General features: G+C 34.0%; 1 protein-coding gene across 2 annotated transcripts in view; it reads right to left on the minus strand.

Moving 5' to 3' along the window:
* FAF1 (Fas associated factor 1) overlaps positions 1-17,029 on the minus strand; it is a 391,473-nt gene that overhangs the window by 321,433 nt on the left and 53,011 nt on the right. For both annotated transcript variants that reach the window (XM_074334706.1, XM_074334705.1), the window contains one exon: positions 15,721-15,789. Coding sequence is in view for 1 of the 2 variants with exons in the window: in XM_074334705.1 (XP_074190806.1) it covers positions 15,721-15,789 (69 nt within the window). In the remaining variant the exon portion in view is untranslated. The remainder of the gene's footprint in view (positions 1-15,720; positions 15,790-17,029) is intronic.

The raw sequence follows: 17,029 nt of genomic DNA on the forward strand, positions 1-17,029 counted from the left end.
GAAAACAAAAAACAAAGTAATGGAACAGAACTAAAATTTAAAACTATGTTCTAAAAAAGCTTCCCAGAAAAACAAAAAGACATGAATCTATATATTGACTAGCTCACTGGATTCCTGGGGAGAATTAATCCAGACTGATCAACTCTGAGACGTATTCTACTAAAACTACTAAACTACAAACACAAAGATAAAATCCTCAAGGCCTCCAGGCAAAGATCAATAACTTACAAAAGCAAAAGATTAAGACTGGCATCAGGGTTTCCAAACATATATACAAAGCAAGACAATAACGAGGCAGGTTTAAAAAAAAACAAAACACAATTAAAGAAAGCATGAACCAAAGATCTTATATGCAGCCAAGGTGTTCTTCAAATATCAGGGTCACAGAAAAATAGTTTTCAGCATACAAGAACTTAGGGAATTCTGCATCCATCAGCCTTTCTTGAGAAATCTACCAAAGAAAGAGCCTCCTCCAATCAATCAATGACCAAGAAAACTTTAGTAAAAGGACCAAGGATGAGTATTTTAAAAACAAAGGTAGGATTAAGGGTACAAGACTAATAGGTAAATATAAATGTTTTGAAAAAGTATAAATAATGCAATTTTTTACATGGAAGAAGGAAGAGGGAAAGAGTAAAATAGAATAAGTACATTGACTGCTACACAGGGAAAAGGTAGGCTTAAAGAATACAATAAAAATTGATAAAGCAGGGCCGACCCAGTGGCTCAGGCGGTTAGAGCTCCATGCTCCTAACTCCGAAGGCTGCCGGTTCGATTCCCACATGGGCCAGTGGGCTCTCAACCACAAGGTTGCCAGTTCAATTCCTCGAGTCCCACAACGGATGGTGGGCAGCGCCCCCTGCAACTAAAATTGAACATGGCACCTTGAGCTGAGCTGCCACTGAGCTCCCGGATTGCTCAGTTGGTTGGAATGCGTCCTCTCAACCACAAGGTTGTCGGTTCGACTCCCACAAGGGATGGTGGGCTGTGCCCCCTGCAACTAGAAAACAGCAACTGGACCTGGAGCTGAGCTGCGCCCTCCACAACTAAGATTGAAAGGACAACAACTTGACTTGGAAAAAGGCCTGGAAGTACACACTGTTCCCCAATAAAGTCCTGTTCCCCTTCCCCAATAAAATCTTAAAAAAAAAAAAAAGGGAAGCTACTACCATCACACTTTCTTAAAAAAAAAAAAAATTGATGAATCACATAATAAGAGACTAAAACAAAAACATGAGACTAAGGGCATTAAAAAAGTTAAGTATAAAAGTAACCACATGAAAGCAACAAAAGAACAAGACAAAGAAACAAAAACTCACAGACATAGACAATAGTTTAGTGGTTACCAAAGGGTAGGGGGTAGTAGATGAGGGTAAAAGGGATATATGGTGACGGAAGGAGAACTGACTCTGGGTGGTGAACACACAATGTGATATATAGATGATGTATTACAGAACTGTACACTTGAAATCTATGTAACTTTACTAACAATTGTCACCCCAATAAACTTAATTAAAAATAAAAGTAACCTCAAGAACAAAAACATAAGCCTTCTTATATTCCAAGAAAAATAATAATAAATAAAACCATAAAATACATCTCATAAAAAATATAGCAAATACAACAAAGCATGCATAATTATAAAATATTATGAACACCAAATGTGGAACACCAAACACTTCAATCATATTAGTGCCTATGAAGAGACTTATCTATTAAAAGAAAAGCATTTCAATTTGGCTCATGAAAGAAGACTCAACTATACATAAGAGATATACACAACAGATACACTTAATACAAAGTAATTCAAAATGAGTAAAAATAAACTAAAAATTAAAATATCAGGCTAATGAAAACAAAAAAGAGAGAGTAGAGGTAGCCATCTGATATTAAACAAAATAGAATTGAAATCCAAAGCATTAAAAGTGACAAAGGTCATTTTTTAATGCTAAAAGCCACAATTCACAATGAAGATATTACTCTTATAAATATGTATGCATGAACTAAAACAGCAACCAACTTCATAAATTAAAAACTACAGATTTATAAAGAAAGGATATAGAAGATCTTAAGGATATGTATTCAACTCTACATTCTGGTAATAGAGAACATACCTTCTCTCAAAAGCAAATGACACATACACAAAAATCAATCATGTTAGGTCAAAAGAAACAATTCCACAAAGTAGAAATATTATAAACAATATTCTCTAAATACAACACAACTAACAAAAAATTACTAACAATAATAAGAAAATAGAAAGGGCCTAGTACCCGGAAGCTTTAAAACCATGTATTAAACATGTATTGGAGAAAGAAGAAATCAAACTGAAATCACAGAGGTTTTCAAAAAAATGACAATGGATCATTAGAGAACTGTAAAGAGTATTGCTCCCAACCTTATAATGGAGAGAGAGAGAACACAAGTTCATGACTTTTCTGGAGCCCATTGGAATGCTAAGGTCACAGGGCAAACAACTAGCCCAAAATCTAAGATAGGTGCATGCAGACAGAAACAAGATAGGACCACTGGCTTACTAGGGTAAGAGTTACACTAGGGTGATTGACAAATTGGTGGAGACTAACAGTGCACTGGTAAGAGATAGGTAAGGCAAATGGAGACCAACAAGTGCTCACATAAAAAAAAATTGGCAGAGTCCTGAGAAAGTCTCCACTAAGGTACAGAACAAAGGGAGCGGAGAAGCAGACATTGGAGGGGCACAAAACTCTGCAAAGACCCTCCCATCTCCCTCACAAAACAAAAGTCTTGATCTGAAAGAACAAGGGCAACAAACATTGAAACCTTAGGGCACTGATGATATCCATGGCAACCAGAAAAAGAGAAAAGGGGTGGGGGATCGGGGGTGACCCTCTTCCCCTGGAAGAGGGGGCAGGAAAACATGCTGGGCTCTGAATTAGAGCTGACAAAAAAACAGGAGCTTTGAGAAGGCCACAAACCCAAGACCCAGGGACTTCATGTCTTCAGAAGACAAGTATTATCACAACAACAGAATGCCCTCCAGTCCCCATGGCCAGGCTAGCTAGCAGAGCAAGTAATTTGCAAGAGGTACACTCTCTCTGAAGCACACCTCAAAGGGAAACCCAAAAGCTGATGATGGAGTGAACATTAAAAAAAATCTCAAGCAAATTAGTCAACACCCTAAACACAAGGTATCACAAGCTTGGTGTATTGAGCAAAGCCATTAAAGAAATAAATCTCAAACCCAATCCAACTCAAAATTAGATCAACTCAAATACCTGCACTAAAGTCTTAGCATACAGAAATGCATGCCCATTTCCACACATAAAAATTATTTACTATCCTAAATAAAATGTCTAGCTTTCAATAAACAATTGTAAAACATACCAAAAGACCCAAAAAAATACCAAAAAATAAATAAAAAGCACATTTGTAAGTGACAAGCAATCACCAGAAACAGACTCAGTTAGGATACAGATGTTAGACCTGACAGAATTTTAAATGACTATGATCCATATGTTAAAGGCTCTAATGGAAAAATGGACAGCATATATAACCAACTGGGTAATTTCAGCAGAGACAGAAAGTATGCCAGAAAGAAAATACACAGTAACACAGATGAAGAATGTCTTCAACATGCTTATTAGAACTGACACAGTCAAGGAAAGAATCAGTGAACTTAAAGATAGGTGTACAGAAATTACTAAAACCTTTCAATTAGGTTGGTGCAAAAGTAATTGCAGTTTAAGATTAAACATAATTGCAAAAACTACAATTACTTTTGCACCAACCTAATAGTTTGATATAGTCCAATTCATTTACTTTTGCTTTTACCTCCTTTGCCTTTGAGGTCAAATTCATAAAATCCCATCTAAGACCAAGGCCTATAAGTTTAGTACCTATGCTTTCTTCTATGCTGTTTATTGTTTCAGGTCTTATGTTTAGGTCTTCAATCCATTTTGAATTAATTTTGGTATATGGTGACAGATAGCAATCTAGTTTCATTCTTTTGCTTGTGGCTTTCCAATTTTCCCAGCAGCATTTATTGAAGAGGCTGTCTTTTCTCCATTGTATGTTTTTGGTCCTTTGTCAAAAATTATCTGCCCATATATATGTGGGTTTATTTCTGGGTTCTTAATTCTATTCCAGTGGTCTGTTTGTCAGTTTTTCTGCCAATACCATGCTGTTTTGATTGTTGCTTTATAGTATAAATTGAAGTCAGGAGTGTGATATTTCCAGCCTTATTCTTTTATATCTGGATTGCTTTGGCTATTTGGGGTCTTTTGTGATTTCAAACAAATTTGACGATTTTTTGTTCTATTTCTTTAAAATATGCCACTGGGATTTTGCAGGGATTGCATTAAATCTGTATATTGCTTTGGGTAATATGGCATTTTTGTGACAATCTGGATAGATCTTGAGATTATCATATTAAGCAAAATAAGTCAGACGGAAAAAATCGAGAACCATGTGATTTCACTCACATGTGGGATATAAAATTGAAAGCAACAAGCAAACAAGACAAACAAAACTCACAGACATGGATAACAGTTTAATGGTTAGGTAAGTGGGAGGAGAAGGTTAAAGAAGAGGGTCAAGTGGTCAAATATATGGTAATGGAAGGAGAACTAACTCTGGATTGTGAACACCCAGTATATAGATGATGTATTGTAGAATTGAACACCCGAAACCTATATAATTTTACTAACCAATGTCACTTCAATAAATTTAATTTAAAAAATGGGCAGAGGACCTGAACAGACACTTCTCCCAAGAAGACATACCAGCGGCCAACAGATATATGGAAAGATGCTCAACTTCACCAGCCATTATAGAAATGCAAATCAAAACCACAATGCGATACCATCTCACACCTGTTAGAATGGCTATTGTCAATAAGACAAGTAATAACAAATGTTGGAGAGGCTGTGGAGAAAAAGGAACCCTCATATACTGCTGGTGGGAATGTACATTGGTACAGCCACTGGTTGCACATCACTATGAATACACTAAATACCACTGAACTGTGCACTTTAAAATGGTTAACTACGGAAAACAGTATGGAGGTTCCCCAAAAAATTAAGAACAGAATTACCATGTGACCCAGCAATCCCTCTTCTGGGTATCTACCCAAAATATTTGAAAACATTTATTCATAAAGATATATGTACCCCTATGTTTACTGCAGCATTATTCACGTTGGCCAAGGCATGGAAACAAATGAAGTGTCCTTCAATAGATGATTGGATAAAGATGATGTGGTACATATGAATACAAAATGAAATATTTTTCAGCCATAAAAAAAGATGAAATACTGCTATTTGCGACAACATGGATGAATCTTGAGAATAGCATGCTAAGTGAAATAAGTCAGAAGGAAAAAAGTCAAGAACCATATGATTTCACTCATATGTGGGATATAAAGCTGATAGCAACAAATGAACAAGACAAACAAACAAATAAAAACTCTTAGATACAGACAACAGTATAGTGGTTACCAGAGGGAAAAGGGGGAGAAGAAGAGGTAGAAAAGGGTAAAGGGGGTTAAATACGTATATAGCGACGGAAGGAGATATGACTTTGGGTGTGAACACACAATGCAATATACAGATGTATTATAGAATTATATGCTTGAAACCTATATAATTTTATTAATCAAGTCACTCTAATAAATTCAATTTATAAAAGAAAGATGTGAAAACATACTATGTAAAAAAGTTACAAATAAGTATATACAATATGATCTAATTTTGGTAAAATAAAGAAAATATGATTTTTTTAAAAATGGTTGTAATGGTAACTTTTCCATTATGTATATTTCACCACGATAAAAAAATGTTTATAATAAAAAATAATAATTACTAAAACCTGAAACACATAGGAAAAAAAGATGGGGTGGGGGGGAAACAGAACTGAGCATCCAAAAGTTGTAGGACAAAATAAAACTATTTTATATATGCATAGCCAGAAACACAGAAGGAGAAGAGATAAAGAACACACACACAAAATAAATAATGACCAAGAATTTTCAAAACTGACTAAAGAAAGCTAGTAGTTGCACAACACTGTTAATACACTAAATACCACCAAACTGTACATTTTAAAATGGTTAACTGTGTGTCATATGTATTTAGTATCAACAACAACAACAAAAAGAGAATCTTCAAAACCACAGATCTAAGAACATCAATCAGGGCTACAAAAGCTTCATCCCTCCCTGCCTCCTTCCCTCCCTCTCTCTCTGTCTCTCAAGCAGGTCATATTCAAACTGCTGAAAACAAACACAAAGAGAAAATCTTGAAGGCAGTCAGAGAGAAAAAAAAAAGATTATATTCAGAGCCAGAGGAACAAATATAAGAATAGCAACAGACTTCTCTCCAGAAACCGTGCAAGCTAGACGATAACAGAGTGGTATCTTTAAAGTGCTGGAGGAAAACAAATTAAACAAAACAAAAGTAAACCCAAAACTCTATACCCATTGAAAGTATCTTTCAAAAATGAAGAAGAAATAAAACTTTCTCACACAAACAAAACCTTGTGAGAATTTATTGCCAGCAAACTTACTTTACAAGAATATTAAAGGAAGTAGTTCATGAAGAAAGAATATACCAGACAAAAACTTGTATCTACACAAAGAAATGAAACAAATGAAAGTGAAATAAAAATATTTCCTCCTCACATTTTATTGCTCTAAAAGATAACTATCTGAAGCAAAAAGAAAAAAAGCAGCAACATACTGTGTTTATAGCATATGCAAACTAAAATACATGACAACAATGAAGAGTACAAAACAAGGGTAAGAAGAATCGGAACTACAATGCTGTAGGGCCATCAAACTACACATAAAGTAGCATATTATTTAAATGTAGATTCTGATTGTTTTAAAATTTTATTGTAAAACCTAGGACAACTACTAAGAAATAATTTTATAAGATGTATAATGACAAATCAGTAGAGCAGATAAAATTAGTGGGCAAAAGTTTAATGAGAAATGGGATATTTGTATAGTCTCAACATATCTCCCCACGAGATATTTACTAATTTAATTATAAAGGAAAAACAGTTATTTTACCCTAAAGAAACCTGGGAGACATCACCTTAACCAAGTGTCAAAGGCAACGTCACCAGTAATAAGACATTAACATCATGCACCTCTCAGTTACACTGAGAAAGGCACAAAATCACGTCTGTGGTTCTCTCACCAAGAATGAGTTAATTAAGCTCAGTGTATCATGAGAAAACATCAGACAAATCCAAACTCAGGAATATGCTACAGGATACCTGATTAGTATTCTCTAAAAGTGTCATGGTCCTAAAACAAAAAACAAGTGAGGAATTACCACAGATTGGAGGTAGCTATGGAGACATGAAAACTAAAGGCACTGTGGGCCTTAGATTGGATCTTGAACCAAAAAAGTATATTACAGAAAAATCTAGTGGTAGTCAAATAAGGTCTGTAGTTTATTCAATAGTATCGTGCCAACAGTACAATAGTACTATTGTATTATAATAGTATTGTACCAAAATTACCAAGAGTGCGTATGTAAGATGTTAACATTAAAAGAAGTTCGATAAAGGTTATCAAGAACTCTGCATTATTTTTCATCTCCTGCAATTACTTAACATTTTTAAATATCCTCATGTTCTAAACATGCTGCTGTCAGTCATTATGCATTTTTAAAATATTCATCCTCTGTGCAGTAAATGAATCACTAAGAAAAAACTCCCAAACTTCAAGCCTAGAATTTGTGAGAGTGTTTATTAGACTTGCCATGTCCCTACAATACAGATCTAGGACTATAGAAACTATGTGATACACGTGCTGGGGTGAAGGGAAGAGGAACAATGTAGCAAAGGCTAAGTGTTCAAAGAATAATACCACAATAAGGGATACAAAGCTTCAAAGACAGGTGTCCCCACTCAGAGAAGGGGCTGTTAGGAAATAGAAGGGATTTGACTTCAGGTGAGCCCTGAAGTAAGGAGAAAATCTGGATGGTCAAGAAGAGGAGGGGAAGAAAAATCCATGGGAGACCTTTAAGCAAAAGCCTGGTGGTAGGTATACACATGCCGTGTTTGAGATTACAGGCTAATTTGGCTACATTAAGTCATACATGCTTCTGAGTTACAGAAGCTCATTCATAAGAGACAGGGTTAAATGGTAGAGGGCTTTTACATTAAGCTAAGGAAGATGGCCCAACTTCTAAAACAGAGGCATTCAAAGAACAGCTCCACTATTCAGTTTCCTGTCACTGAAGTGGATGTAGACAAAGTGTAGTTAATCTTGGAGTTTCTTGGTATCCGAACAATTCTGGAACTATGTTTACCACCATTTACCATGTAGAAAGAGTTTAAGCTTGGCTATGATTTTTTTTAAGACATAGAGCAAGTATGGGTTTGAGAGAAACCCATACGCAAGAAAGATATACTAGATGAGCACACCAAAAATATTTTCTAATTCCTAAAACATCAAATTAAACAAAATGCAAGCTAAGCAACAAAATCGAATAGATTATTAAAAGAGAATGAAATTACTGAGAATAGATCTTAAGCATTCTCACCTCAAAAAAAAAATTCTGTAATTAAAAAGAAAAGAATGAAAATGAAAACCTGGGGAGAAATAAAAATACAAAATTATGTGTCTAAACATTTTAATTTCCATTTTACTTAAATAAAGATAGAAGTATAACTAAAATTTTTAAGAAATTACATTACCATTAAGGAGCAAAAATTTTTAACTGTCAGTATAAATATAAAGAATTGTAAAAACAGGAACTTAAACTGCCATATTATTTTTTCTTTTCCAAGCACACAGTGATTTATGTCAGCTTATCCTTGAAACCTGCAGGAGGAACTGCAAGTCATCACATTTACAGGTGTGCTAAACCACTAACTTTGCTGCAATGATATTTTGTTTAAATCACTCCCAGTAATAGAAATAAATCAGTTAAATGGCATAGCAAGGCAACTTGCTGAAAATAAACCCATTTTTAAAATAATCAAGCTAAGTGTAGGTTAGCATGCTTTAAAATATCAAGATCAAACTGCATCTGATTGAATGGAATAATTTAAAAAACAAAACCATTTAAATTTTTACTTTCTTTTAAATGTTCAAGCTATCAGTAGCATATATACTTCTTTCCAAGTCAGCATAAAGCCTTTAGCTTGGTTTCATAGCAGTGCATGGACTCCTTACAATTGCACTTAAATAGTTTGATGTGCTCTGAAGCTTAGGTTAGATAAGTAGTACCAGAAATCAAAAACAATATTAGCCACATTTCTAAATTTCACTTAACAATGGGCGTATCATTTCCTAAATGATTAACAACCCACATTTTTTACTAAGTCTTAAAGCTTCTAAACGGTTGCCTACCATGGGTTTTTATAAGTGGTATTTTGTTCCTGCAATACAGTAATTCTAGAACTATATTTCAAGGAAAAATAACATATGGAGCAAAATCCAATGAGAAAAATAAGCAGAAAGTCAAGTCGCAGTCAGGTGAAAAAATGTGGCCCTCCAACAGTTCTGATTAGACACTGTAAACCACTGTGAGTTTAGTGAACTGTGAATTTCACATTTGTAAAAACTTAAGTTTTCCTCTGAAAGACAGAAAACAATTCTTTTTTGAATTAGATTGGGTTATATTTGAAATAGGTTGGGTTACATGATGAGATAGGTTTCTTTATGGTAGAATGGCACAACCAGAAATAAACAGAAAAACAGAAGGGGGAAAACAGATTTTTTTTATAAGATGCTTTTAAAAAAATTGTAAAGGAAAGGATCTGTTTGTGAAAAATATTTCTCAAAAAGCTACAACAGGTAGAGACCATCTAAATTTTATTAGTGAGATAATGAAATTAGCCCAATCCTATTCCTCGAGTATCTGGTTATCCTTTTCTCTTTCCTCAAACCTTATGTTTGCCAGATAAGGAACAGTAATAACAGTAAGAGTCAGACGTCTTAACAGAAAAGACTTTTCAAATATTCAAATGATGGAGATGAAAAAGAGACTTAAAAATAAGTATACTAATAATAAACTCAATCAGTCAAGTAAGCATTTATTAAGCAACTACCATGTGCCAAGACAAAATTAGTAAGAAACACAATTCCATTCCTCTAGAATCTTAGAGCATATTTAAAAACAAAGCATAAACACATTCATAGTAAAGTACCACTACATAACTATAGCAAAAGCTCTTTTACTTGATGATGTGATATTAGCTGTGAGAGGTAGAAAGAAAAATATGGAAGTTCAGAAAAGAATAACACACTGGGTACAGAAAACCCAGTAACCCGAAACCACGATTTTAAAGCTATGAAACTGTTTATGGACTGACAGACCTGGGTTCAAATTCACAGTTTCACCCCTTATCAGTTGTGTGAGCATGTACAGTTTACTTAACGTCATTGGACCTCAGTTTCTCATCTATAAAATAAACATCATACCTACCTATCCACGTTTTGGGACTGCTGTGAAGATTACATGAAATAATAATAGGTAAAGCACTTGACATGACACCTAGCACAAAGCAGACTCGTAATAAAAGGAGAAACAGTAGAGGTAGAATGGTGGTCAAATAACAAACTGAGAAATTCAAAATTTCTGTAGAATAATGGGCTTATAGAGCCTTAAAAACAAGGAATACAAAGAAGGTTATATCAAAGGAAGAGAAATTGATATGATGAGATATTCCTTCACAGTAACTTCTCTTTTGTCATAGCAAGGATCCATGCAAATATAAGCCAGTGTCTAATGGCCATTGATGAAGGGCAGCGCTCAATGCTTGGCTGCTTTCTGAGGGTGACAGAGACTCATTATGTCACTGGTTAGACTAGTTCATTCATGAAACTGCAGGTGTTCATAACACTGTATAAAGTAGAAAAGCAGTGCACATTCGAGGAACTCTATAGCCACATCCTGAGTAGGGTAGTGGAAGAAACTGTTCTAAGGAATTTTAGGATGATCATTAAGATACATTTCTTCAAAAATGAAAATTAGTGGACTGGAAATGTTTCAAAGCACCTCAACGATTCTGAAAATGAGACTGATTATGTACATGATAACTTTCCTTGGGTCTGACTCCTCAGTGTTTATAACTTTATTATAAGCTTCTATTAATACAATATTATCTTTGAAGACTAGAAATTCAGTAATAATCCAAAAATAGGCTGATTTGTTTCATTTTTGCCTTAAGTTGGAACATGTAGTTAAAGATAAATACAAGTCCTCTGAATAGAGTCTTTCTTCAACAAAACAGCTATGTCAGCAGAGGCAGCAAACCAGAGCACACTTTGATTGCAAAGTTCAAAAATCATTTCCTAAAAGCATAAAGGACTTAAAATGTAGTATAGCTAGGTTAATGTTTACTTTTACTTTATTTCACTTAGCATTGGATTACCAAGTACATGTCAAATATCTTTCCCTGGATCTCCTAGGCCTTATTGGAAATTTCGATTTACTGAAGGAGTTTCACATATACAGACCTGTGAAACAAGTGACATAGCATCTTTTCCTGCCATTATCTACATCACAAAGTTGTTAAAAGGATGAAACAAAATGGTATGTGTGCAAGTGTTTCAAACTTATAAAGTTCTAATAAAATGTTTGCTTATACTACTATACATAGTTGACTGCTTTTTGTAGAAACTGAAGAGAAATTAGAACATAAATAGATTTTTCATAAATATGTCATGTATTGAGGCATCTTGAGTATAATCTGGTCCAAACCCCTTATTTTATATGAAGAAATTCAGAGAGAAGTAACTTGACCTAGGCCATACTTAAGATAATGACAACAGGTTTGAAAAGCCAGGGCTCCTGATTCAATATTAATGCAATAGGTTTCCCATATTCCCCTTTTTGGATATCAATTGAAAATACTCATCTGCAAGGAAGGAATCAACTGCAATGACTTTAACCTCAACTGTAAGTGCAGGACAATGTGAAGAATGAAAGTCTGAGGTCGACAGAGGCGGGGTGGGCGGTGGTACCACAGGCTTCAAGTCAAGTAAAACAGTAGCCTGAGATGCTTCCCAATAGTATTAAAGTTCATGTTATTTTGTTTTTAAATTTTAGCATATATAACCCAACTTACAACTACCTCAAAATAAGTAGAATCAACTGCGGGTACTTAAAACATAGGGTCTGGAAGCACTACTTGGTGGATAACCACTTGTATATAATGAAAATAAGGTGCAGAATCAGGGAAAAGTGACTAATGACTGAAATTCTTGGCACTGGGTTATATTTTCATATAGAATACTTTTTATTTGTGTGTCTATATCTTTATAGCTAAACTATTCACAATCATTATTTTTGCAGAAAGTTATTCCCACTTCTGAGTATAACATGTGTCTTAATCAATTTTTCAGTACACTTCTCAAAGTTAGGCACCATATACTGTTACACTTTTTTAAGCCCCCATTGTATCTAGAATAAATTACACTATAAGCACATAGTACTGACAGAATGAGTTTTTTGTTATTGGATTTTTTAAAATTCATCACAATTCCAGATTGTGGTGCCTATCTCACATTCCTCTACACTAAATTTGCACAAAAACACTGAAGAGATCTAACTGATATGCACAGGAAATTTAAAATACAGACATGTCCTAGGTTAAAAACTCAAAATATGAACTGTTCCATAAGGCTCATAAAATACAGAGCAGTGATAATCACAATTTAGAAATACAAAATGTAATGAACAGGCAAAATATAGTAAATCCATATAAAAAGTTCCATGATCCTAATGAGAAATTTGGGTTATTCAAAATACTTAAGTTTCATTTTTTTAAAAACCACAGTGTAATGTGAGTGTAGTATAAAAACAGGAGAAATGAGAAAATTTATAGAACAAGATAGTTACACAGAAAAGCTTTACTGTGGAGAAAAGTGGATTACTTGTGTAGAAAAGCCAGATAGGAGATATTATTTTAAAAGAAAGCCAAAGTTTTAAGGTTGTGAAAGATAGCCTCATGCTTTTGCTTGGGCCCAATACAGCTTAAGATTGCATTTCTGCAGAAATATAACACCAGTGTTTTCAACACAAGCGCTATTACGATATTTTTCAAAACCAATTAACCCAAAAATAGTTGAAGAGCATTTGTACCATTCAAATATTTAACACTATCTGGGAAAATTCTCTTTTTGCAATACTGTAGATAGATTGATTGAGAAAATATCTAGAACCAACAAATGTTTTAACCTTCAAACATGGACCAATAGGAAGGAGATAAGGAAAGAACTTCCATGCACCCCCCAAATGGTGATTCTCACATCAGGGACTTGGAGTCCATTTCTCCCAGTCCACAGCCTCCCTTCACTCTGTCCCGTAGCCCTCTTATCAGCACCATGCAAGAGTGGCCTGGTGACATTTTTAATCTCAACAGCAGCCTCTCCAAAAATACCCTAAATGTATGCAAATTAAATAAAGCAATGCCCTTGCTACTGCAAAAGGAGCTTCAAGACAAGAAACCTGGGACTATCATTCCAAATAAGATGCTGTCCCTTCCCCTCTCCTCCCATAAATCATGGACATGTCACTTACACTGTGCTTTGTTAAGAGTATAGTACAGTGGTAAAAGCATGGATTTGGAGTCAAGACATACAACTATTTGTAAGTTTTAACAAGTGCCAGAACATTTAAAACAATTAAGAAAACACTGGTTTAATGAAATAGGCAATCTCAAAACATATATAGTTGGCAGAAATTTAAATTATTTTAACCATCCTGGAAGGCAATATAACTGTAAGTATATAAAAACGTAAAAGTATGTATACAATTTGGCCCAGAAATTCAATGGTGAATTGAATTTATTCAATATCTTCTAAAAAATAATAGGTTAAGTATACAAGGATGTACGTACAAGAATGTTTTCCACAGTAATGTATATAGCATAATATTGCAAAATTCCTAAATGTCTACTGATTGTTAAAATTTGTATCCCACAACTACACCATGAAATGACATGCAAACATTAAAAAGAATGATAAGGGGAGGCTGGATGGCTCAGTTGGTTAGAGTGCGAGCTCTTAACAACAAGGTTGCCATTTCAATTCCTTCCATGGGATGGTGGGCTGTGCCCCCTGCAACTAAGTTTGAAAACGGTGACTGGACTTGGAGCTGAGCTGAGCCCTCCACAATTAGATTGAAGGACAACGACTTGGAGCTGATGGGCCCTGGAGAAACATACTGGTCCCCAATATTCCCAATAAAAAAAAATTGGAAAAACAAAAAGAATGATGAACAATCACATTTACTTGGACGGGAAAACATTCATGATAAATTGTTCTGCAAAAATGCAGATTATAAAACAGTAGAAAGAGAACTATCTCATTTGTATTTTAAAAAATTTAATCACATAATTAAGAGAAAACACCTTGTAATAAGATACACCAAAATGTTAAACAATTACTACCTCTAAGTGATGGGATTAAAGGTGTTATTAATTTCTTCTTTGTAAATTTCTATATTTTCTCATTTCATTACAATAACCATCATTACATTTTCAAGGTGAAAATAAATGCTTTTTATATTTTGAGTAAAAAAATTAACAGTAGTAAATCTACACAAAGCACATAGGTAACTGATAGTTGATTACGTAAGTCTACCTATGGATTTGAATATACCTACATCTCCATCTCAGCTCTGTAAGTACACACCTCCAGTTTGACTTTTGAAAATTAGCACATCTGGATTGCAAGTCAGACTTTTTAAAGATTTCAGAGGCAATGAGAGACACGTGTGCCATCCCAATACAACCAATAATGCTCTGATACTGTTGGACATTTTCAGTTTGCTTTGCAGTTAAATAAATTACAATTTTGTGAATGTATAGTACTGTGCTGGGCCTTGTGTTTTGAGTTCCTGCCACCTCCCCCAACCAAAAAAACTACACCACTTTTATAATAAACTGCCTGAAGTTCATCAGGAAAACCACAGCAGAATGCCACTTCTTTAACAGTTCTAGAAAAGAGTAATTATCACAAGGGCGCCAGGAAGTGCGAGGGAAACATCAGAGTTTTCAGACAAGTCTGACTTTTCTCTCTTTCCAAGCATCTCCACCACAACATTACAGGGAAGATCAATCTTAATACATAGTAAGATAAGAGAAGTTTTAAAAATATTTAAATTATATAAGAATTCATCATTTAGTAATTTAATACTAAACTAAATATGAGCTTCATATTAAAGATATAACATTTAGATTTTATTCATTCAGATCAGAGTTATAAATGGGCTATGGTACACTAAGGCATTTATAAGAAATGTTAAAGACATTCAAAAATTCATAAAATTTGATTACTGGTTAGAAATACGTACTTGAAATAAGAGCAAGACAAATATTGTATAATCTCACTTATATGTAGAATCTAAAAAGAAAACTAAACTCACAGAAACAGAGTAGATTGGTGGTTGCCAGGGGCAAGGGGAAAAAGAGTGAAGGTGGTCAAAGGGTACAAACTTCCAGTTATAAAGTCTAGAGATATAATCTACAGCATAGTAATTATAGTTCATAATACTGTATTATATACTTGGAAGTTGCTAAGAAAGTACATCTTAAAAGTTCTCACCACATCCAAAACACATAACTATGTGAGGTGGTAATGTGTTAACTAACCTTAGTATCATCATTTTACAACATACACATGTATCAAATCATCACATGCACCTTAAACTTACAGAATGTTATATATCAATTATAGTACAATAAAGCTGGAAATAAGAATAAAGTACTTACCACTAAGTCCCAATTATTTTGTTCAAGCAATGTAATAGCTTCATCAATGTTTTCAATGCCAGTACATGCCTGGAAACAAAGTAAATAAGAATTTTAGATATAATTTTGGGAATGAGGAGGTTAATTAATCTTAGAAAGGTAAACAGCATAACGCATAATTTAAGTTTGAATAGGTATATGAATAAAGCCAAGACACTAAATGTCTAGCACTTCTGAGCATTTTATACATATAGTTTGAAAATTGCTCATTACAAGTAAATTTACATTACACTGAAATGAAAAGCAATAAAAGAAAGTATGTTTAAATGTTGAGCTTTGGAGCCCAGGATGATCTCTAGATCTCAAACTGCCCAGAACAACATTATTAAAAAGTTTCTGATGGACAACCATATGTAAAAAATATATATATATATACCTACCTTGCACCTCATACAAAATAATAATCCATACCGGGTACCTCATATAAATATTAACTCAAAATAAGTAACGACCTAAAGTAAAACCTAAAACTATAAAACTTCTAGATCTGTGCTAATATGGTAGCTACTAGACACATGTGACTAGTGAGCCTTTGAAATGTGTCTCAAGTGAATTAAGATGTGCCGTGTTAAATACACACCAGAGTTGAACAAGTACAAAAATAAAAATGTAAAGTATCTCACTAATAATTTTTCAATTGAATACATGTTAAAATGACATTCTGAATATACTGGCTTAGATAAAACAGTATTTAAACAAATTTCACCTGTTTCTTTTTACTTTTTAATGTGGATACAAAATTTTTTAATTACATATATGACTTTATTTCTAGTGTTGTTCTAGAAGAAAAGACAAGAGAAAACTCTTTGTGACTTTTAGATACAACAGCAAATGTACAATCCAAAACACTGATAAAATGGGTATCAAAATTAAGAACTGTTCTTTGAAAGACACTGTTAAGAAAATGAAAAGACAAGACATAGCCTAGGAGAAAATATCTACAAAACATGTCTAAGAAAGGACTAATAACCAGAATATAAGAAGAATTCCCAAAACTCCATTTAAATAAAAACTATAAATAGCAAAAGATTTTAACATAAACTTTACCAAACAACATACACAGATGAAAATAAGCACATGAAACAATGCTCAACATCATTAGTCATTAGAGAAATGCAAAACAAGCACAGAGGTAACACTTCCATACATCAGAATGGCTAAAATCCAAAATACTGAAAATATCAGACGGTAAGTGTTCAGAAGAAATGGAACTCTCATACATTATTGGTGAGGATGCAAAAGGATGTAGCTACTTTGAAAAACATGTTGG

The sequence above is a fragment of the Rhinolophus sinicus genome, linkage group LG06 (assembly GCF_036562045.2).
Source record: "Rhinolophus sinicus isolate RSC01 linkage group LG06, ASM3656204v1, whole genome shotgun sequence".
Taxonomy (NCBI): domain Eukaryota; kingdom Metazoa; phylum Chordata; class Mammalia; order Chiroptera; family Rhinolophidae; genus Rhinolophus; species Rhinolophus sinicus.